Raw genomic sequence first — 24,804 nt, forward strand, 5'->3', positions numbered from 1 at the left:
AAGTAGGTATGTTTGAGGTGGATGATTCTATTAGCATTTAAGCCTGGGGCACTCTGACAAGTAAAAGAGCTGTCAGGAAGGATTGTATAGCATGTGACCTGTTTGTTGCATAGACTACACTGACAAGAATTAGATGCTGTTTACAAAAAAAAAACGCACACTAATGTGTGAAATGAATCTGTAAAAGAGAGGTTTCCACAAGTGAAAGCTTTCTCTTTGAGTCTTCACTTTGAGTACACTTCAGCTCTCCATTCTACTTAGCCTCATACTACTACTGTTTTGACACTTGGAAGAAAAAAAAACAAATATACAAGGTCAAGAAAAAAACTGAGAGGGGGAAAGTACAAATATCTGGGTTGGTTATCTGATGGAGATGTTGCTGGGCATCAGTTGTTCAGTGGTAATTGCCTGAGTCACGTTCTCTTCAATAAAAATTTTACCCTTTTCTGTTAACTTCATCATTACAAGTTGCTGGTTTTTAACTGATGAATGTCTCTTCCATTACGATCTATTATTTAACTAAGATAACCCACAGAAAGTTCAAAGAAAAACTGTGCTTTATATGCACTCAGTCTTAATTTTTTTGGACATACATTAGATTTCTGTAGTACAACACTGAAATCCAGATTGGTTTCAAGACCTCAGATACTGCCGAAACTGGGATATTGCTAAAAGTGAGGGAAAGTAGTTCCCTTGTTCTCAGGACTTAATAAGGTAATCTCTGGTAACAAGGTTTAATAATCACAGTATCCTCATTGGAGCAACCAAGAAAAAGTAGTTTTGTGCTGTAATCTAAAAGCTAAATCACATTACTGTGGATTGTTGTGTTCTTGATAAAGTTACATCATGCTTCTTCAGTACTTAAATAAGCTGCACTTAGCTAAACACATGTCAGCGTCTTGGTAAGAGTCAGTATGAGAAGGTGCAAAGTGCTTGCAGACAGGAGTTGTGCTGCCTTGGGAGGCCGTGGGCCAGCCTTTGGGGCCCTTAGGCAGCTGCTGCCCAGGTGTCAGGCCCAGGGCAGGCTCCCTGGGTGCTGCTGACAGCTCTACATGTCCAAGCGCAGTGTCCAGGTGCCATCTCGTGGCCACTGGCAGCAGCACTGAGGTGCCATAGGCAGCGTGGTGGGTCGACCCTGGCTGGCAGGTACAGGAAAGCTCCTACCCAGTTGCTTGTTCACTCCTTCCCAGCGGGATGGGGGAGGGAATCAGAAGGGCAAAAAGTGGGAAAACTTGTGGGTCGAGATAAAGACTGTTTAATATGTGAAGGGAAGGAAAAAAAGCAGAACCCCAAACATACACCACAAGTGATGCAAAAGCAATCACTCATCAGCAGTAGACTAATGCCCAGCCAGTCCCTGAGCAACAACTCCTTTGGAAAAACTACCCCCCTGGTTTTATTGCCATGTGTGATACTATATGGAAGGGAGTATCTCTTCAGTCAGTTCAAGTCAGCTGTCCTGGCTGTGTCCCCATCCAGCCTTTAGTCCACTCCCAGCCTGCTCACTGGAGGGGCAGGGTGAGAAACAGAGAAGGCCTTGACACTGTGTAAGCTCTGCTCAGCAATAGCTAAAACATGGGTGTGTTACCGAGGCTGTTTTAGTCACCAGTCTGAAACATAGCACCATATGGGCTGCTGTGAAGAAAATTAACTCCATCCCAGCCAAACCCAGTACAGGTACCTACATAAATTACTGCATTACTGAATACTGCTGCTTTGGGGCAGTGATAATATGATTAATAACACTTATTAACTCTTGCATATCTTCTGAAGGCATAATTTCTGTAATTTCAGTCATTTTTTACAGAGAGGTTATCACAATGTGGGAGAATTGAACTAATCCCTTTTTTAGGAAGACCTGAGTGAAGTATCTTCTTGCCACATTTTTTAGTAAGCAGCAGTTGCTACTTTTTTTGTAAGGCTTTGAGCAACTCCATAATTTTCTAAATACAGTTATGTTTGTATCTTCCTGCAACTGCTTGAGTTCTGCTCCTACAGAGTTTGTTGCTTCAGACTGTTTCTGTGCCTGGAAAACAGCACAAAGGCTGTTTTGTGCTATTGCTGCTTACTGTGGCTAGGTGTTCTGTTGTAGCACTCTCACCCCACCTGCTTCTGCTCTGTCGTTTGGGAGTTGGAAAACAATTTCCCCAAGGCAGAGATGTTCTTGCAAGTGGTGTGGAGCATCCATAGAGGCACCTGGGAATGGCTGAAAGCAGTTTGAAAGGAGGCCTGCAGGGAATTAGGAGCCTATTAGTATAGAAAACTAGCTTATTGTATGAAGTAAAAAGTTGGAAGGAAAGAGAAAATGGCACAGCGTACAAATGAAGTCCCCTGACTATTTAAACTAACATTAATTAATGATTTTCTGAATCAAGAAGGCGCAGCATTACATTAGTTCTTTGAAATTTCCTACAATTATACTTTAAAATAGATAAGTATTGCTCTGAGCAAGCACTGAAAATGATGCCAAAAAAATAACAAGATTAATTAGCTTAAGTTATAAGTCTTTCATGATATAGTCCTTGGTATTTGTCTTGCTTGCATTCTTTTCAAGTTTCTCTCCACACCTCTGAAGGTTAAATAAACTTCAGTATCGCAGTCATCAAAAATCACCGAACACAGGAACTAGTACCTGATAAAAAATACAAAATACTGCATGACTTGTAATAAAAAGGTGGAAGCTGGCAATGTTGCTATTTTCTTTGTTAATGACAACATGAAATAGTCTTAATCACCTGCTTTGATACAGCATCTCTAAATTCAAACACTTTATATAATGCTGACAGATATTACAGTTTTAAGTTGGGGGGGATATAATATCTGAACTGACTTCTCTGTTGCTAGGTCAATAAAGTTCTCCGAAATCATAACATCAAGCCACATTGGATGTTTGCGTTGGACAGCATAATCAGAAAAGCTGTGCAGACTGCTATTACTATTCTGGTCCCAGGTGAGTCATTTCTTAATAGTCAGCAAATATTTATTGGCTGATCTCTTTAAATGTGCTTTAGAGCTGTGATTATGATGCTTTGCTTAAGTTTTTGAAACCAACAGTGGCCTTTTTCCTGTTCACTGTTTTGCAACACAAAAACTAATCAGTGTATTGCCCAAGTTATTTTGGAAAGCACCTTTCCAAGATGTGTCATGTAAACAATTCTGTAACACAGTGAGCTGTAGTAGGCTAAGGTACTCTGGGGCCTAATTTTTTTGAGGTGCACAATGATGTCTCTTGAAATGCAAAGGACAGACCACTTGCCAGCACATGCCAGTTTTGGAATGTGTTTTACAAAGTGCAGATTAATTAAGTGCTTTTTGGAACACTCAAAAGTCTCTCTGGCTCCTGGTCAGAAGCTGTCTAAAGCAAAAGACAAAACAAAAACTATCAAACAAACAAAAATCTGCGGTGGCTGCAGTTTCAATATTGTATTTTGAATGTTGTAGAAGTAGAATGCACAGCTTAGCTGAGGGAAGGAGTCTGTGTAGAAGAAACTGTAGCCCATTCTTTTATTACTTTACCTATTTCCAGACTTAGTTTCTTTGCTGCTTCTTAACTTCTAAGCTTGTGATTCTACCATTCCCTACACTGGAATTAATGGTGAAATTTTCAAATATATTAAGTCTGAAGTCAGAATTCTTATGTTCCTGTTTTCTGCAGTGGGTTAAGTCTTAAATTATCAACAGGATCTGTAAATTCCTCAAAAGTTACAGCTTTTCATGTTCTTTTTGGTATTTTCTGTATCCCCAGCACAACTAGCAAGGCATAAATAGGGTTTCTGTGTTACTTTCGAGTCATAAGGAAACTCTATCTTTTTATTAGAATGCTGAACACCTTCAACAGGCATGTGCTTCATTGCTGTAGAATTCCTCCTTAATAGACTCTTCTTCCCCCTACAGCTCAGTATCAGCATTAATTGTATATGGTCAAGCCTAAACAAAAGCCTCTGTGCCCTAGTAGCTTTCAGGCACCAATCATCTGCCTCTTCCCTAATTGCCTTACCCTACTTTTGATTGCTTCCCTTTGTCTGATTTTTTTATTTTCTTGTGAACAGTGTGAATATTTCTTTCTGTCCTTAACACTTCTAAAAGTTATGGGATGTTTTAGGAGTGGTACAAAGCAGATGTTGTATAGTTATACTGCCTGGTGAACAACGGCAAAATGAACTCCTGTTCTTGTTAGCATGATGCAGAAGTTCAAAGCAAATTCAGACATACTTGCCTAGTGGTATTTGGGTAACTGCTATATAATCTGCTTTCTTTGATTTAGAGGAAGCACAGCTCTGTTGATCTTACTATGTTCAGCCTTGAAAAAGATATGTAGCATTGAAATGATGAAATGGATCAAGGAATGAATGTCCCTTTTGTAAAGAATAAAAATGTACTTGTTAGTTCTTCAGCAGAAAGGACAAAAACCTACAAAAACCAAGTGTGATTCAGAAAAGTATATTTTGGTGAGGAGACTAAAGGGAGTGCTCAGCAGTAAAAAGCCACAATTGAAGGAAGGAAGGAAGATTTTATATTAAATGATTAGAGTTAACAAACAGATGTTGTTGCAATAATAGGTTTCATAGGAGTATAAGATCTTGTGTACATATCTTGCATACCTGGTAAGCTCTGGTAGATAGTTTAAATGGAATAACAGAAACCAGAGTACATGTATAGCTTTCTGTCCGTGGTTTTGTGGTTGTACATCATTATAAAATAGGCAGTGTTCTCTCTGATAAGTAGAAGGGAAGTGTGCTACTTTTAATTGTCAGGAAAGGGGTCTGTTTGTTATTTCCTGTCTATATCTTTGGATACAGTTTTTTCGTAAACATCATATTCTTGCAATGAGAGAGTGCTAAATATGCCAGAATAGCAACAACAAGAATAGCTGGATATAAGAGAAGTAATGGTTATTTGTTTAATAAAACATTTCAGGTCAGACACATAAGAAATTACAAACCACTGAGAATGTAATAAAGCCAAAGAAAGTACTTCTGCTGCACATAGTACTTCAGCACAATTTGACAAGAAATGCTAGCCAAATCTGGAATCCTATTCATCCGGATTTTTGTTCTTTAGAGCTTTTGACATTTGATAGGCTGAATAATAATGAGCATAAACTAAGATGCTGTTATGGTCTGAGTGGTCTTAAACCCCTAGAAAATATCATCTGTTCTCTTGCTACAGAAATTTCAGGTGTGGTTTAACCAAAGCTGTAGGATGATCTGTAAATAGTCACTTAGGTCTGCTTTTCTTTTAAAGTTTAACATCTTTAATGTTTTTTCTTTTACTTATATTTTAATGTTACTAATAGAACTGAGGCCACATTTTAGTCTTGCATCTGAAAGTGATACAGCAGATCAAGATGATATTGAAGTTGAAGATCAAGATGAACAGCCTCAGAATCAAACTATCCAACAGCCTTGCATTGTCATGGAAGATGCAGTAGCTACCTCAGGTGTAAGCACACTCAGCTCTACGGTATCCCATGACTCCCAGGCTGCTCACAGATCACTGAGTGTACAGCTGGGCAGGCTAAAATTAGAGACAAACAGGTAAGTCTGGACATCAGGAGACACTAGCCTATTTGTGACAGTATGTATTGTTTTGCTTTTAAAATATACGTGCTAGAATACTAGTGACAGTATCAAAATTCCATAGTACTGCAAGTTGTTCATTTAAATGATGGTCATTGTTTAGCTGTGACTGATCACTTAGTTTTATTCATTTTGGAACAGTAGTGATGCAAGTTAAGGTCAGTCTTGATTTCAGGTGCCCTTTCAAGGAATGTCTGAAAAAAAAAAAAATTGAGCTTGCTGCCAAGCTTCTGCTCTTTCTCTCCTTCATATGCTGTGTAAGGCTGATGAATGGTGTTGTGTTTCCATTAAGGCAGAACTTGCTGTTCTTTTGTATAGTTATTCTTGGGGAATGAACTCAAGCTAGTGGACAGCCACACATGAACTCCACAAGGAAATTGCTTCAGACTTGTTATGTGCACAGAATTCACTGCAGCAGGATCTGTGCTTACCAGCAAGCATTACGTTTTTGTTCCATAAATGTTGTTCATCAGAGAAAGATGGAAAAATAGCTGTGTTATTTAAAAGAAGAAATAAGCCAGAAATTTGGAATGGGATTTTTTTCAGAAATATTCCGCTTTAAATTTGAGAAGTAGTTCTTTTGGGTTTTTTGTTTGTTTAAGAAATGTCAGAGACAAATCTGTCTCCCATCATTTTATCCAAGTAATTTTCTATATAATTTTGTTTTCTTTTCATTAAAATACACCAGATAGTCTGTTTAAAGTAGACATTTTAGTTTTTGCAGCATCTGATTTATGACATGAGGTTTCTTACTAACCTCAGTAAATTTTGAATATGACCTTGGTAGAAAGAAAACGTCTTCAATAAGACAGTTGTTATGCTGCTAGAACATTCTTTGTATTGTTCCAATTTAAATTAAAATGTTAAATTGCACTTTACTTTTAAACATGTCTAAGAATTTTGCCGTAATTAGAGTAATTCATTAGAATGTATTGGTTTTAATAAATTATCAGTATTTTTGAGCTCTTATGTTACAATTCATTTTTTTGCTTGTGATGACCACTGAGAAATACTTTGATTGCCTTATTGATACATTTAAATACATAAATAATTTAGATTGGCTCACTTCTCAACTTTATGATGGGGAGTGGCATCAGAAGTGATCCATTTGTCGAGGTACTGTTTTCTAGCACTTTGCTTTTGTAAATTTCTCAAATGCAAAGCTTTTGGCCAAATAATCACATCCTGTCATTCATGCAGAAATTTTGAGGTAAATAATATGGGCAGTTGTTTAAGTATTAATTAAAGCTTTATTGACATAAGCAGCAAGCAGTTATCAAGAGAAAATAGCTGATTATTTTCTTGGCCCTGAAGGTCTTTTTCAACCAGAATGGACAGAGTATCAGTCTGCACTGAGATTAACCAAGCTGTGGGTGTGTGCAGAGGCACAAAGCAGCTCTGTTCACATGCAGGTGGACTTGTTAAGAATTGTTAGCTCAAGTGTGGAAGCACTTAAGTGCAACTATGCTGCTGGTAGGCCTGCATGCAAGCTAAAAGTAGGGCTGGATGTTTTTACAAGGCAATCATATGAGATGCAGTTTACTTCTGTGCAAAGACAGGTAAGGTGCTTTTGTGGCACATTCTCTAGCTGAATTCCATAATGTCCAGAAAAAAAGTTGCAGTGCTTAACTGGTATAAATAAATAAAATTTTTAAAAAGGAAACAAAATCATATGGAAATGGAACAGTTATTGCATAGTTCTCAGCCTGACAGAGGCTTCAAGGAAGGGATGAAGGTGCTGAAATTCTTTCAAGGCAGAACTTCCTAAGACTCAGAAGTCAGTGATAGGTTTATGAGCATGTTCTCCATGTCCAGTTTTTCTGACCAAATTCCTGAATACATATTGTTCACAAGTTATTTTCTTTTGATCAGTTTGAAAGGTGCTGACCACTCAGTCTCTCGGGGTTTCTCTCTGGGTTTGTGTTATGAAGGAAGTTGAACATGGGTTCCAATTTGTTTCTGCTTGACATTCTCAAAAGTAATTGCTTAGGAGAGGACACATGGTATTTTGCCTCCTCTTTTCTCACTCTTCATGTAGCATAGGAGGGTAGGCACAAAGCGCCTAGTGTGTGAGGAAGGGACAGCTCTCGTGTGGATGGGAACATATTTTCCCCACTTAAGAAATGCAGCCATAAGTTTTCACCACATTTTCATCATAGCTCCACCCTTGCCGTACCTTTGAAAGTGTCTGCTGGAGAGATGTGAACTGGCCTTTTTCCTTACAAAGGATTATGTCACAAAGTTTAGCCCTTGGTTTATGAAACACTATGATATTTGTTATTCTCAGTTACACAGTTTTGTTTAAAACAGAATGCTGGCTGTAGAAATTTTGGTGAAATTTGGTACCGTACCACCTGTTTAGTGGGTGGATGTATATATGGAGACTGGTGTGTTTAGGGCTTTTTTTTTTAAAGAGCTATAGCTTTAGCAACCAGTGAATGTTTATGTCTTCATATAGGTCATAATAAATCTATAGTGAGAGGATATTCCTCTGAAAGCTAAAGAAGTCTGTCCTTGTCTCTGTCAAGAAGGTTTCCAGTTTGTGTAGTAAGATCCTTGTTTTCCTGAAAATTTGAAATGACTTAAGGAAGTGTGTGCTTCCTTCCTGTTACTTCACAGGTTATTGGAGGAGTTGGTTCAAAAGGAGAGAGAATTTCAAGTCCTCTTACATCAAGCTATAGAAGAAAAAGATCAAGAGATCAGAAACCTACGGCTTAGGTCACAGCCAATAGGTAAGTGAGAAGAGTTTTCAAGGAGGTTACTGGCTACAGATGAAGACAGTGGCAGCTAAACTTCCATTCTTTTTGTTGAGCCAGTCTCAGCACAGATGCTTTATTATGCTGCTTCTGGTAGGGTTTGCTTTGAAGTAAGAATATATGTTGTGGAAACAAATTACTGAATTTGTTAATCACAGTACAAGAAAAGGTAGAATTTAGATATTTTTGATTGTGATTATATGGAAGAGTACAAGGCTCATATCCTACAGAATAAATATTATTTCTAAAGAGGATAATCTAGTACGTTTAGGTACGTGTTCTTTGAATTACAGACTGTTCCAATTGTTAGGCTGAAAGTTCGAGAGGATCTAATCGCTGAGATGTAAATACAACTTAAAGCTTACTGAGGGAGGCTGAGTTTGATATGTATCTGCCCTGAAAAAGGTGGAAGTGCTGATGCAGTTTGATGTTTCCATGTAATTTGCTTCAAAGAAGCGTTACTTTCTAAAAGCAGCTGATCCTCCATCTAAGGCATTGTCTACACACCCATTGTATGAGTTATGCTGAACAGTTTAGTTAAATTGATGCAACAACCTTGGCGTAGAAACAGTTACAGTGAAATTGATGTGCCTTGTACTAGTAAAGTCAATTTCCGAAGAGGACAGGAAACGTGTCTGTATCAACGTTCACACTACTTTAACTGTACCCCTAACCAAGCAGAGTAATTGGTGTATAACTGTCTGTAACCTGTAATTAAGTGTGTGCTTTGGGAATTGACATTTATCTTTCTTTATGGAGATACTCATATTCTAAACTTGAAGGAAAAGCTTGCTGAAGAAAGTACTTCAGCAGTCAAAAATGACAAGAGGTTGCTTTGGCAATGCAAAACCTTTTCTCAAAAATGCTTTTCTAGATATTCCTGGATTGTCTGTCTGTCATCGTCATTCCACTGGCACAGGGACTGACGACCCTGATCTCATAAACTGGCTGAGCGTTCACGGAGCCGATGAGGCCACGATAAACAAGGTAGCAATGATTCTGTTCACTCTCTGACACAGTTGCAGTACTGTTTTGTGCCTCGATGCAAGAAGATACCAAACCTTTTGAATTACTTTAGCACTTTTACTTTAATCTTTTGAGAGATTAATTTGTTTTCAGAGATAGGAAAAAGCTCTGAATATGAAGGCCTTCATAAAAATACGGTATTGTTAATAATTCCTATATCTGATTAGGAATAAGGGAATAAAATGTCCTGGTAAATAGGCAGTATTGCTCTGGTTCGTATTTTTTCAGTGTCTTTACACATTGCAGCAGTTCCTGGTGATTATACCCTGGATACAGGGTACATGTTCACCCTTAGCTAATTGTGTTGAACTGAAATCTCCTGAAGTAGATCAGTCTGCTCTGAAGCAAATTATATAATTTCAGAGGTGTTGAGCATCTCAGAATTTCAGCATGTAGTTATCACTCCTACAGATCAGATCAAATGTTCCTCAAAATCCAAGTACATCAAATTTAGATGCCACTTTTGAAAAGGTAGGTTTTAACTGTTGTTTTTAATTTCCTCATGGGTGAAATGTGGTATTAATTATGCTCCAATTTGTGTTCATTGAAGTCTGTGACTGAGATATCAGTGATAACAATAGAAATGCCGGTTGACCGAAGTTTTGAGTAGCTGTAAAAGCATGACACCTTTCAAGTTGTGCCTGGTATGCCAATGCAGAGTATATAGTATAAAAATCAAGTAGTTTCACTGTATTTCTAGAAACAATGTGGAATAATATGTTACATGTACCACATTTTGGCCCAATTTTAGGTTTCTTCTAAACTTAAACTTCTATTTTTAAGGGCAGATGGTATATAAAGCTTAGAAAGTTAGATTATATTTCTAAGAAAATGTTCATTTAAACTTCTTTTTGCAGTTCTTGGCTGAAGACTATACATTAATGGATGTCCTCTGCTATGTTACACGAGATGATCTGAAATGTTTGAGACTGAGGTAATGCTTTACAGTTAAATGAACCTTGCTGAGCAGGAGTTGTGTTTTGTTACAAGAGAAAATAATTGATACTAAGTCTCTGTTTAATGGATTGTGTAGTATTAATTTAAATAAGTAACACTGTCTAGTAGTCTTTGTACACTGATGCATTCCTGATAAGCAGCTGGTAATGTTTAAATTTAAAAATAAGCTTTTCTATGAAAGGAAAGCAAAGGGGAAATTTTAAAATAAGCTTTTACCTTACACTTGGAGACACTGGTTATCCCATTAGAGCCTTGCTTTTATTTAAAAATGTAAAGATAGCAAAACTGTCTGTAGTTTATAGAAATATTACTCATGGACTGCAACTAACACTAGATTTCACCTAATCATGCCAGGTGTGTGGGTCACTGCAGAACGAAGTTTAAGTAGAAACAATAGAAGTTATCAAACACCGTGTGTGTGCCCAGTCAGTTTAAAAATAAATAACTAAATAAAAATTTAAAAAAATATGGCAGGTGTTAAGATTTTTTCATAATCGACACTTTCATAATGTTGTTAGTCTGCTGTGGGTTATGCAGGTCCTTTGGACCAGAAGTCTGAATTCCAGAAAGAAGGCATCTGAAAAGCAGAAAGATTGTCCTGTACTGTAATCAGAAAAGGACTCTGTTCTCTATTTCAGTATTGCATGTTGAATTTCACCTTTGATCAGCCTTCCCACTGAATTTCATTGGTCAAAACCAGAGCAAGAAAATCAGAAGGCACCTAAATTGGAATGCTTTCAGGCTAGAGAGTATCTTTATACATATGATTTTTTTTTTTTTTTTTTTTTTTTTTTTAAACAGAGGAGGAATGCTGTGCATGCTCTGGAAGGCCATCACTGACTTTCGAGAGAAACACGCCTGACACTGAAATTTTTCTTCAATTCTCTGCAAAGAGGAAGAGATTTTCTTTCAGCACAGAGCAGGTGTGCTGTCAGAAGGACTGTTGCACTTTAATCCAGTATTTGTTTACCAATGTTAAAAACACTGCAGCTTCCTGACTGCTTTTACTCCTATAATCCATAAGGAATCCGTAAACAACCTGCAACATTCTTTTACTTTAAATGTTTTTACATGCAAGTTTTTCAAAAATTAAAAAAAAAACACACAAAAAAATATTATAAACTCATGAAATATTGTAGGTAGAGTAACCAGATGTTCATTTCATGAAAAACTGATGTAAGATTTCATGTGACTGTACATCACTGGAACAAAACCAAAATGTGACAACTTCTCAAGTTTCTTTTTTCTTTGTAATATCTCTCAATAATCTGTAGTAGAACTTCATAATTTCAATCATAATTAGATATTTTTCTTTTAGTGTGGAAGACCTAAAGGTAATTGTTTTTACCTACTGCCCTACATAGTTTAATATTGTTTATTTTTGGTAATTTAAGTTCTATGGTGCATTTGTTTGAGTTGTTTATGTACTACTGAACTGTACCAGTTGCATACACCTGAACCACAGTAATGTTAGCTTGTTCTAAAGCTATCTCTGACATACACAGTTGAAAATAAAAAGAACTTAAGAGATACTTTTTCCTATATTTTTGGACTTCTAAAATAATAAAGGTGTAGAACTGGAAAATATTGGAATAAAAAAAAAAAGAGGAAAAAATACTGAGTATCAAGGGAACCTTTCTGACACATGTTAAAGTTAACTGTGATTTGAGTTTGATAATCATAATAGCATTGAATATTTTCTTATTTTTCCTGTTCAGCCTAATTCCTGTACTGACAATCCAGGGCCAAACAAAGTTCTTCTCTGGGTGCTCTACTTGACTTGAGAAATTAATGTCCTGCCTCTATGCACTGAATAGTCATTGTGGATGCTTGTTTTCTTCTGCTTTTGTTTATGCAATATGTCCTTTCTCACATATAATGAAAAAGGATGGTGGATATTCCCTGTCCCTCCACTCTCATTGTTACTGCAGCATTCTAGCACTGCGTATCATCAGATTCTTATGGAGCACCTGCAAAAAATTCCATTGTGAATAAGACTTGTTTCTTTCTTCATCAGCATTGGTAATCAGTGAACAGCTTATGTGCTGAATTTTTCAGGTCTAGCAAGTATTTTCAAAGAAAAGTAAATATTTTTTTCTAAACATAAACTTGTTGTCCTAACATGTATGTAGTAATTTTTGCTGACTAAAAACCAACAATTACGTATTAAAAAAAAAAAAACAGGCTAAAGAAAGAATAGCAGATTAAATCACTTTAATCAGATTGTTTTACTCTGAAGAGGGTTCCACTGATGTTTGGGCACAGATAGATTCAACTCATTCCAAAACTGTAAGTACATTTCAGGAGAAACAGAGCTAGTGTTTAACAATTTCTAATGCTATTACAGCTTAAAACAGTACAATCTCAAAGTAGGTTTAAGCACTGGAAAGACCAGTGGTGAATGTTGACCTGTAAAACCCAAAGCAACTAAAAACTCTACACACAGCAAAGTGACCCTAGCACAATGAACACCCCTAATTTGATTCTTTTGTGTGAAACATGATCCTGTATCAGTCCATGACTGCAGCTTGAAAACTTTTGATTTCATGCAGCATGAATAGACCAGAATGTAACTGCATTGCTTTATTAGTGTGTTGATACTTTGAAAGCATGCAGCCTCTTCTCTATGACTCAGTAATGCCAGCTATGTGTAAGAGAAGGGAGTGTGATCAAGGAATCATTTTAATGTCTCCATGAGACCTAGCCTGGCACCAGCTGGGAATTAATTCCTGTAGTTCACTGATGGCCTCACCAGACCCAAGGTGGTTCCTGCAGAGCTGCTCAGCAATCAGTTCTGTACTCTCCACTGTTAAGACTATATAAAGTCTGATGCATACCTAGGCTGGGCCATGTACACTTACGCTACTTGACAGATCATGAACTGGTCTGAATGTGGTTCCCTGAACAGCGCAACTTACCCATCTGTGTACTACATCTGTGCACAAAAGCTTATGTAATATCCCCACTTCAGGCTGCTTCGTGTAGATTTTGCCAGACACATTACTTACATCCTTGGACAGAACATGAAGAGACATTTTGGAACAGGGTCCATCGGACAGGTCAGCCTGGGATTCCTCAGCCTGGCTCCCTGAATATGCATGGACCACAAGTGAGGGATTTGAGATTATGTTGTAAGGACGTGGTATGTTTTAGTGCAGGATTTTGCCAAGGGCCAACCTTTTGACTATAGGATATACCACTCCCTTTGAGCTTGTGTAGCCTCTTGGTCCTTGACTAGTGCTGTTGGTCCGGCTGAATGAGAAACACCTTTCCACCTCTGTTAAGTGAGCCAGGCACAATGCAGAAGTGAAAACTTGACCAAGGCAGCGCTGATTTTGGAGACTTGCACCTTTCAGCGTAGAGCCCAGCCTCTCCTTGTATCACAAACACTCTCCTGCCCACAAACCACAGGGCACATTTATCACCCAAGCCCCACCTCCTTCTGTTTTAGAGCACAAATGGCTCCTGGTGCAACAAAACATTCATCCTCCGTTCCCATGAAGAAGGCCTAATGCCCTGAACTTAGCTATTTGTGAAAGGAGGACATCCTGCACGGTGACAGAAGTTTGTTTTGTCCAGCGTGCCAGACGGAGGGAGCCGCACCTCTCCATCTGCTTGTGTGCCACAGCTGCGTACCATGAGTTCCCCGATTCACCGTTTCAACTGTAGTTTTGATACCTGCAAGCAGATGCAAAATAAAATGATGTTTTAATCCAGACCTAGAACGTTTTGAAGAGAAACACTCTTACGTGATCCCCAGAAAGCAGCTTAGGGCAAGTCAGGCAAACTCACAGGAAAGGTAAGAAGACCATGACCTTTACAGAAAGGACTGGTACACTGATAACTTCACAGAGCCATTTTTTTGGGAGCCAGGCGTTGCAGGTAGCTTAGGGTACGTACCCGGCTGCTTAAAATCGCGTGCCGTGGTAACGAGACTGCAGCAGCACAATTCTTTCCCAAGCGATGCGGTGCACTGCCTGGCCTTGCCAGGTGGCCACCACTCCTCCCACCTACTGTCGAGACACCGGCGCGGAACTGGTAATCGTCCCCAAACCTGGTGTTTCTCTCCGCGCCGGTACCTCATGAGTTGTGCTAATGCGGCGGGAGCCCCTCTGAGGGGAAAAATACACCTGGGGAAACACCGCTATATCGACCGGACCAGAGCTGCCGAGGGAGCCGGCTGTGTCGCCGTCCGCCCCCGCCCTGCCGCCCTTACAGCCGCTGCTGAGGGCGGCGGGGTCTTGTGCCCGTGAGGGCCGGCCGTTCCCCGCCCGCGGGCGCCGCTGCCGGCAGGCCCGCCCTCACCTGCTCCCGGGCAGATCCCGCCGCCGGGGGAGGGGGGACGTGGCGCTCGCACCTGCCCGGGGCCGCGGATCCGCGGGGCGGAGCAGCCGCGCTCGGCGAGGAGGAGACATGGCGGAGGCCGCGGGCAGGAGCGGCGGGTGCCGGCGCCCCGCAGGTGAGGCGCTGCCGGCGGGTGGGGTGAAGTGGCGCGGGGGGGGAAGCGGCGCGGAGCGGCTCGGCGGCTGCGGGCGCCCCCGCGCATCTGGCCGGGTGTGAGGAGAGGGAGCGCAGCGGGGCCCGGCGGCGGCCTCCTCCTCTCGCAACAGGTGCGGGGCCGCCCCGCGGCTGCCCGTGCCCGCCGTGCGCTGGGCTGTGAGGGGGCTTTCCTCCTTCCCTTCCCCCGGGTGTCACCCACCGCGAACCGCCGCCTGCAGACCCGGCCCGGAGCCAGCTGGGGGGGCGGCCCCACGCAGGGGCACCGCGGCCCGGCCCAGGCGGCGGGCAGAGCCGTGCCGGTGGGGGCGGCGCGTCTAGCCCGTGCCCCGCCGTAACGACGAGACCCCCCCCTCGCCCGGATCTGCGGAGGGGCGTCGGCGGGTGCGCGCAGTCCTGCCCGGGGCAGCGGTTGTCGTTCCGAAACCCCTCGCCTTTAGGGCTCGGTGCGCTGCGGGGCGCATTCACCGTGACGGGGCTCGCGCGGGGATGCAGAGCCGCGCGGGGGAGGCCCGGCCCGGCTGGCGGGGACGGGGCCCGGGAGGGGCGGCCGCCGGGCTGTGGCGCGGGAGTGCGGGGTGTGCGGGGCAGCGGGTTTTAGACGGGACTTGAGGTAGCGGCGGGCTCCCGCAGAGAGAGTGAATACCTGCAACACCCCGCTAACGGGGACGGGGACTGGGTAAGCCCCGGCGAAGGAGAAGGCATGTCCCGGTGGGGTTCAGGTACCTGGTAGCGGCGGCGGGCGCCTCCCGAGCGAGGCCCGAGGCCTGCGCCCCGCAGGCAGGCGGTGTGCGGGAGCCCGGCGCATCGGCTGCGCCTTAAACGTGTGCCAGTGACCGGCTTCTGCAAGCCCGTACTTCCTCTGGGGAAAGCAGAGAGGTGTCTTTACATCTCCTCTAAGGAGGGATGTACGCTGCGAGAGCCTTTGAAAACGCTTTTATTTTGTCCTAAGGGCGAGGAGGGAGGGTGCAGGGAGGAGATTTCGGCTTACGCAAGCATGCCGGCCACTCTATCACTGTTGCAGGCGCGGATGCTGTTTGCTTTTGCAGGCAGTCGAGGGGTTGCATTTCTGGCAGGTTCCCCGGGGGTGCTGCTTGCTGGACTGTGAAGTCTGACTCCAGCTTTCAGTCTTCTCTTTTTTTCCTTTTTCTTCTTTCTTCCCGGTACAATTCCACTCACCCTTTGCTAGTCCTTCACTTCTCTAACATACAAGTTTATATCTGAATCAGAGAGCGTGTTTTTTCAACAAAACAACATATGAATAGGCCATATGGCTGTTGGTTAATTGTGTTTCCACAGTATAGTATTTTTAATACATATTTTATATAACGTGGGCGTGCAGTCACAAGCAGCAACTGTGGGCAGACCCATCTAAATGCTGTCGTTCTTTATTAAAGTTAGCTTTTGCTCAGAAATCCTTTTTACAAATCACACTCAGCCATCACTCTAAAGTTTAGCTTCAGAAAGGATGTGCATCGTTATCCTATGTGTTTCAGAGTTTGCAACCAGTTTAACTTCACTTTCCACAGGAAGAACTAGCTGTCAATGTCTTTTTATAGCATGGTTTAACAAACTCTCTACTTTACATTGTTGATGTGATTTTTTTTCTTTTTTTTTAAACTGTATTATCAGATTTCTTAATCATTTACCAAAACTGGAGATGAGCTGTCAGATTATATGTATTTTATATATGTATACTTTTAAAAGGACTTATATGCTTAGATTTATTCTGAGTTTGCTTTGTAGTTTCATTTCATGTTACTATGTTGAACTTTTACTCATTAGGACATATTTGTAGACAGGAGGTGGATCTGCTTGTATGAGTCGTTGAGTATTTTGAGTTTAAATTGGTTTGTGCTCTCAAAGTTTATTTGAAACTTACTCGTGTGTGAAATGCCAGAGTTAAACAACTTCTGTGAAACTGTTTGGTGTCTTGAGGTTCTTTTAGGTCTCTGAGTTATCACAGGGGCTGCTTTCCAGGCATTCACAAACAGGAACATCCTGGTAGCATGTCAAGGACCTGCTCTGCCTCTGTTTGGTCCGTCTGCGAGCGAGCTGATGTGTGTACCCAGGGAGGGCCGTGCGGCTTCGGCTGCCGTCTGCTCCGCAAGCTGAACACCCCTCTCTGGATCCCGCTTCTCAGGAAGGTCAACCTCCCATCCTGGTTTGCTGAAATTACCTACAGGTTGACTTATTGTTCCTGTTTAAAAAACAAACAAACCAGCTAAATAGCTGCATGTGTGTTGTGGTGTGTGTTTGGGTTTGTTTTTTTTTCTCCTCCTGTGGCTAGATATACAGACTTCCAGAGCTAATCCTGGGGAAAGCCTTAACAGCACTGCGAGGACTTTGGAGAGACATGTTGCAAGTGAATCCTTTTATCGTTGGGCAGATGGTCTGCTGTACTTGACTAGCTTTCTTCGGGTGAATGGCTTAATTACCAGGGGTGAGGGTCTTTTTACTCTGCCATTTGTAAACGCATATATGGCAAAATGAGTATGGTGCTAAGGGGATTCATTAACTTATACCGGTTAGAATTTTTTAATCGTAGCTACCTGAGCATTTTACAGTGCTAACAAGCTTTTCAGTGATGCCTCAGGTGAGAGGGGCCCTGTTGTGGGGAACACCAAACAGAGAGGCTGCTAAGGCACCTCGTTTCATGGCTGCCCACCCATAAACATACATGTGCCTCTACCTGTGAGACCTCCCCACACACTCTGGGCTGCCTTGGCCAGCTCTGTGCACAGGTAACAATTTGCGTAGGCACTGGGAGACCAGAGAGAGCAATGTGCTTGGTTTGGTGAAAAAAAAAACCCGAAACTTTAATGTAATGATTTTGCATATTCTTCTAGTTCGTGTTCTCTTCTTAAGTGAGTTTAATACTATTCTATTCTTCTTGCAGCAAAGCAAGTCTGCACTTTAAATGATGTCGGTGCCAGGTAGCTTGTTAAAGGCAAACACTGAGGTGGGCTCTCTCTAACAGCTGGTGAGAGTTTTCATCTATCACTTGATTATCCTGGTATTTCCTCCATCTGAGAATAAATCCAGTTTCAGCTCATTGCGTTATCATTTTTTTTTTTTAGCAAATAGATCAATTACGGGGGAAAACACGAGGGTGCAGAAGGAAAACTGTAGGTGGGAGCTTGAAACGCTCCCCGGTTCCCCGCGGCTCCCGCCCGGCGGTGATGAGGTATTTTGCTGGAGACGGCTGAGGGTTTCCACGGCACGTTCGCACACGGGGTCTGTCTCCGCGCACGCGGCCGGGCCCCGTTCCCCCCGCGGGAGCCGCGTGTTCCCGGGGCGGGGGGGGGCGGGTCCCTCCCGCGCGCCCCGGGGCCGCGCGCCGCCGCCAGGCGGGTCCCGCGCACTCGGCTGGCCCGCGGGCGCCGCTGTCGCCGCGGCCTGTACCGGGCTCCCGGCACCGTGGGGCGGGGGGACACGGCCCGGCTCTCCGCGACACACGGCCCGAGCGTTACCCGGGCTCCGGCAGCGGCTCTTTGCGGTGACTCCTGACGTGAACCGCGGTCACCGGAGCGCGGGGCGTCACGGGGGTAACGCGACTGGGAGCAGAATGCGGTATCGCCGCGGCAGCGCGCGCTTACCGGCGCTGCGGCCGTTCGCAGTGTGCGCAGTGTTAGAGCGCTCTGGTTTCCATCCGGAATTATTTGATCGTTAGCCCCGTTGTGAGTATTTCCTATATTTTAATATATAAATTGAAGATCTGTGATCCTTCTGTTGCCACCCCTCTCTGACTGAAACCTGTCCAAACTTCGAAGCTCTGTACCAGATCTTACCCTTACTTAACTGGTCCGACGTTAATAATTTCCCGAGTCAGCGCTGTAGCTGTGAGTGCGAAGAGACCCTGGTTTATCAGTAGCTTATGGACTCACAGAACGGTTGGGGTTGGAAGGGGCCTCTGGAGATCACCTAGTCCAACCCCCTGCCAAAGCAGGTTCCCCTAGAGCACACTGCACAGGGTCGTGTCCAGGTGGGTTTTGAATATCTCCAGAGAAGGAGACTCCACAACCCCCCTGGGCTGAAAATGAAAATGATACAACTAAATTAAATTTAAAAGTGTAGATGAGAGGGTTAAAATCCTTATAGAAGCCATCCCTCAGCTTTGGAAAGCTGCTAAAGTACTGTCTCTTGGTATCTTTCAAGTGATGTTTGTGCAAGGACTACACACTGTGGAAAAGTTTGAACAAGCCTTTTTATATGCATATTGTGTAACGGGAGTCAGGATTTCTTCACCCACCCACTCCCAGCACTGATAGTGTAAAAAAAAAAAGCGGGGGGGCAAGAAGGGGAACAACAAACACAAAGGCAACAACAACAACAAAAAAACAAACCACAAAAAAAACCAAACCCAAAATAAACCCAAAAACCCTCAAAACCAAACACTGCCACAAAGAACCTCCGTAGTTCATGAAAAAATGAGGCTTGTTAAATGATGCTGGAGCAGCTGGTTTATGTGCTACTTTCTCTACAGGAAGAGAGCCTCTACTATCTAGCTCAGGTAATAGCATTGTCATTTTACTTGAGCTTCGATGTGGATGGTGTTTCGTATGTGCTGTTTTCAAACTAAAAACTGCAAATTTGCAGTAATCTGAGATGGCTCCAATTTTATTTGTATGATGGCTGGTTTATTATCACAGATAAGCAAGTTTAATACTTTAGAGCTGAAAATTATCTGTGATGTTACAAGTAATTAAATGGGATCAGTGCAATAATTGCCTCGATTATGTAAATACTGTATGATATTGCAACATACTTTCTTTTCCGCTTGAAAAAACGTGCTGAAGTCTAGACCCACGATACAAGCCACAGCGTGCTGCTAATGTCGTTGTGGTAACTCTCTTTGCACACCCACCTTTCCTTCAGGAAGATAATCCCCTGTATGTGACTCCTGTTAAACAAATACAGCCACCTGCTAGGAACTGTGACAGAACAGGCTACATGCATATTATACACGTTTAAGGTGAAAAAGACTATGAGAAGACGGTGTGTTTGTTAAAACTAGTTCAGATTTAATTCTGCTGCTGTTCCTGAGTGTTGATTCTGGAGTCATGCAATATTTGCTTTCGTTAAAATCAATCTTTGCTTTCATTAAAATAAGTAGAAGGTATATGTATATCCTTTGTGGCTTTGGAGAAATATCTTGATAATATGTATCCTAGGAGATCTGTCAGAGTTCAAGGAAAACAACCCTCAGTTGTCTGTGAAGATGACATATGGGGGGTAGGCTGCCTCATTATTCAAATGGATGGAGTTAGCAACCCTGACTTCTGTTGACTGAGATTCTTCAGAGATGTAAGTGATGGCATGATTTATGCTCCCAAATCGACAGTCACTGTGAGACTAGATTATGGAGGAGGGGAATAAAGTACTGATGTGTCCAAGTATTTCTCATGTCTGTGTCTGATACTCTAATGTGTTCTCTCTTAAAGTTAATGGAAGCCAGAAGTCCAGACTTCCTGGTCACCTTCTAAGAAATGTATTGGGAAGTAAGATGTCAGGAGAACACTGGTAATTAACACAGCACAAAGCAGTTCACAGGATTCCATCCATTGGATATTGTCAGTAATACAACAATGGAGAAAATTTTAGTTTGGTCTTGGCATACTGCTTTTTCTTTAAAGTATGTTCACATTTCTACCAAAAAGCTTAGTACGTACATTAGTGCTCTTAATTTTGAGTGATTTACAAGTGCTTGGTTCTCTTGACATGTATACAAACTAGGTATTTAAAAAATAAGCTCTTTATACAGACAGAAACAGTGGCAACACTGCCCAGGCTGTTAGTTAGTAGGGTAATTAGCATTGATGACTTTTGTCTTCCTCTGAATTCCTGTTTGCTACTGCCTTGTGAAGTCTCCATTCCTCTCTGCCTTTCCTTATTTAACTGAGCATTGTCTGAAGTTACATGGTATGTTCTACTGTAGGGCCTGATGCCATATAATTCTGTTATATATAAAGAAAAAGTGTTGGCTAAGAATGATCTAATATGTTTTTATTCATCATGGTTCGCATTGTGCAATTTTTATAATTAGTCATACTATGCAAATCCATTTAATTAAAAAATGTAACAAGACTTGTTAATGTACATCTTGTATTTGATTGTTTTATTGGTGTGTATGTGTTCAAAGTATTTGTGGATGACGAGACTCTTACCTCCATGTTCACGTGTCTTTTGCTCTGATGAGGGAGTTTGAGTCAGAACAGGGCAGGGCTCCAAGCCTTCTCCTTGATTTTCCTATGCATGGGAATGCACAGAGGTTCAGTTTTAATTGACAGAAGGGAAAAAAACGATTAATGTTTACCTTCTGTCTAGTCATCTCTGAGAAGCTCTTAACATCCCTTGATCCAGTGTGTGGCACTGCGTGTGTCAGAGGGACAACTGAAACTGGGAAGAGGTCACCTCCAAGAGAAGCCTTCTGTGCCTGAGCATGCACATGGAGGTGTGTTTCCTGGTGGAGCTGCCTCCTGCTCCAGGGTCTTGTACTGGCACAGCTGCCTGCCTGTGATTCACCAGGACTGCGGTGGGTAGGGAAGAGTTGGGGACTGGAGAAGCAAGTCTCCCATATCACATGAGAGGATTGTCATGGGTGCTCTTAGCACCTACAGTTCTGCGGCTGAAGAATGTGTGATCTTACTGTTTGATCAAAGTAGCATCTAGAATGTGCACAGTCTTTGCAGTACATATGATGGGACTCATAAACAGTTGGGTAAGCTAAAAGAGCCAAAGTAGTCAGGCAAATAAAGACCTGGTGTCTGCTTTTCGTTTCTTGACCTAGCTTATTTAAAATTCATCATCTCTTAGGCAGATATGGATAATAATTCTGAATTCAATTTATTGGAAAAGGAGATACTGAGATATGAAACTAGAATAAGGACATGTTTGTTCAAACTCCAGGAGAGAAAGGTGAAAAGAGCTGAACCTGCCTTTCGAAGTTTGCTATCTGAAGAATCTTAATAATCCACTGCTGCTCCCCTCTGTTTCTCCAGCACATATTTAAGTGGATATTTGCTTAGAAAGACTGAATGGTTCTGCTCTTTCTTGAGTTGAAGCACCTAATTCATTGAATGAGTCGATTCACTGCTTATTTAAAGCTATTCAGAGTGCATCTATACTCTTGACAGCAGGATTCTCATTAGTCACAAAGATGAAGGTTTCCCTTCTTATTCTCTAGCATTTTATATTCAATCTTACTGATTAATGCAAGGGGCCTTTTTTCCTTCCAAGAAGATGGAAAGAAGAAATCAATTATTATATCGGATGTTTATACACTAAATACTAAAGTTGTTTAAAAAAATTAATGTACTGCTGTAAAAATAATCTGCCAGTCCTTTATTATCTGTTATATAAAAGTGAAGCCTTAGAGGTATCTTTGAAGAGAAACTTAAAAACCTCTGTAAAGACGAGGTTATTTTCTGTCCTTTTTTGACAATAAGAGGTAGAAGGAAGAGAAAATAAAAGAGCAACAGTGGGAAAAATTAGGTGTGCATGATGTTTGAGAGCGTGTTTGGCTTAATGGAAGCAAGTATTTTTTCTGATATAGTGGCTATTTCTGCGATTTCCAACTTAACTTTCTCTTCTCAGGGGAGGGGAGGGATCCTGTTGATCTTTTTAAGGCTATTTTGCTCTGTCCTCCATTTACATGGCATTGAAAAGAAGGTTTCCAGTTCTTTGACGCTGAGTAAATAGCTGTTTTCTCACATGAGAAAAAAAAAAAAGGCTCTATTTTCTCAGCTCTTTTGGCCTGATTTAAAAGCTAGTGAAGTAGAAAGTAAATGCAAAGAGATGAGTCTCCTGAAGGAAATCAGGGAGAGCTTGTGTTTGGAGTTTAGTTAGTGTTGATGTATTCCAACATTGTCCTGTGAGGAGCAGGGAGTTGGACTTGGTGATTGTTATGGGTTCCTTCCAACCTGAGATATTCTATGGTCTAGCACGGTCCATATTATGTATTTTTAAATGAGTTCTTAAAAAAAGCTTTTGACATAGATGATTAATGTTGAAAATGTCCGTACAAAATATGATTGTGTGTTTTGATGGGTAGGTACATTGAAATCTTTTGGTGTACTGTTTTTGCAGAACAGCTTTTAACTGTACTTTGATTTTCCTGATCTTCCCAAGGAAGAAGCTTTCCAACGGAACCTTATTGTTTCATGCTAGGAAAACATGTCTATAAACACAAAATGCCGTATCCTTTCTTGATGCTACTATATAGGATAGATACCTACCTTGTCCTGAACCTCTCATTACTAAGAAAATCAGAAATAACAATGAAATACTGGCAATCTGGCAAGGAGCATATGTTAAAATAGTATATTGACTTGATCTAATTCTTGACATAAAATGCGCTTAAGTTGAGGAGAAGCTTTCCTTTTATGTTAAAAGGCCTTGGATCAGCATCCAAGAGCAGAAGTAGAACAGTGTTTATTTTGCTTTAAAAATACTGTGACCTAGCCCTGTCTCAAGTTTGTGGGTTTTTTTTGGTTGGGGTTTTTTTTTTGGTATCCTACAAGGAAATTATCTTCAGCTGTTAGCCGTTTTGGATAAAACCGAAGAACAGGATAAGGATTGTGGATAATGCTCTAAAAGCACTAAAACACTTCTCTGTTAGCTTGTGGTTTTCACAGTCCAAACTTTTCTTCTCTTTATTGTTTCAGTAGTTGAATAGTTGCTGAGTAGCTCTTACAATAGTAAGGTCATACAAAGGATTTTCAAAGATAAAAGTATTTTATAAGAATCAGTGAGTTCTCTCAGAAGAAGAATTCTTCTGAAGGTTTTATTCCATCTTATAACTGGTGAAACTGCAGCTAGCAGTTATAACTTACCTCAGGCTTTGGAGATCTAAAGCGTCAGAAAGGAGAGCAGTGGTGAGAAGGCTGCTCTGGCTTCTGAAACTGGCTTGGTGCATCTGTGCCTCAAACTTTTTTTTTTTTTAAAATCCCTCTGTCTGGCAGTGGGGAGGAAGGGGGACTTGAAGGCTGGAGATTAACTAGTGGTCTATTCAATGGATTTCACAATAATGGCAGACAGTAGATTTTTGTGTGTGTTAAGATTGAGAGATTATTAGATCTGGAAGTGTTGAGGGGTTGGGGTGTTTTTGCTTTTTGGTGGGTTTTTTTTGGTGGGGGGGGGAGTGGAGATTTGGGTGAGGTTCCCCTGTCAAACCCTGACTTCTTGGTTGCTTGCTCTTTAGGTATGGTATTCTTTTAAAACAGCATTTTAACTGCTCTTATCCTAAGAAAATAGCAAGAGAAAGACATGAAATTCCTATAAAATGTAGCTTGATGAACATACAACAGGTGTCTCATGGAGTGGGAGCAAAAAATTTGTATATTGTGATTCAGCAATGTCTTATGAGTGCTTCTGTTTGGAGGGCTTTTCATAGGCAATTGTTGTCTATAGATTTATTTTGCCCCTTTTCCAATAGTATATGATCTTGCATTCAGTTGGCTTGGTTTTCTGTAATGTAACCTGACATACCCAATGACACGAGATGGCTTCCAGCTAGTGTTACGTCAAGTGTTTTTTTTACTTGAAAACATACACAGCCCTAGTTATTTCAGCCTGCCAACTGTTATGAAAGATACAAATTGTCTTGTCTTCACAAGGTTTTTCCTTTCTGTCAGTTAGCTAACTTGTGTTGAATACTGCCTTTTGTCTTCCCTCCCCCCTGTGAAAGAGCAAAAAGGTTCACTTCAGTAAGCTCAGGCTGGCAGAGCGCTAGTGGCTGTAGAACATGAACTTATCAAGTGCAACTCGTTATACTCTAAATCACAGTAATGAGCTTCAGGTAGTGTTTGGTTAGTTTACAGGGACTGAAACAATCCTGTGAATGAAAGAAGATAGCAAATCTAGAGTTCAGCCATTGAAAATTATCAGATTACCCTTAGGAGACTGCATGTAGATATCATGGTGACTGTTCTGGTGACTGGCTTCAACTTGCTTTTTCATTTCATAGGTAGAGATATCAAGCCTTAATA

At 41.5% G+C, this 24,804-nt stretch overlaps 1 protein-coding gene across 1 annotated transcript in view; it reads left to right on the forward strand.

Annotated features, from left to right (window-relative positions):
* The window catches only part of MAP3K5 (mitogen-activated protein kinase kinase kinase 5), a 119,854-nt gene extending 107,485 nt beyond the window's left edge, over positions 1-12,369 (forward strand). The window contains exons 25-30 of the mRNA XM_068398082.1: positions 2,845-2,950; positions 5,297-5,537; positions 8,199-8,311; positions 9,210-9,322; positions 10,219-10,295; positions 11,120-12,369. Of these exons, the coding sequence (XP_068254183.1) occupies positions 2,845-2,950; positions 5,297-5,537; positions 8,199-8,311; positions 9,210-9,322; positions 10,219-10,295; positions 11,120-11,180 (711 nt within the window). The 3' untranslated portion in view covers positions 11,181-12,369. The remainder of the gene's footprint in view (positions 1-2,844; positions 2,951-5,296; positions 5,538-8,198; positions 8,312-9,209; positions 9,323-10,218; positions 10,296-11,119) is intronic.
* Positions 12,370-24,804: the final 12,435 nt, after the last annotated feature.

The sequence above is a fragment of the Nyctibius grandis genome, chromosome 1 (assembly GCF_013368605.1).
Source record: "Nyctibius grandis isolate bNycGra1 chromosome 1, bNycGra1.pri, whole genome shotgun sequence".
In the NCBI taxonomy this organism is placed as follows: domain Eukaryota; kingdom Metazoa; phylum Chordata; class Aves; order Nyctibiiformes; family Nyctibiidae; genus Nyctibius; species Nyctibius grandis.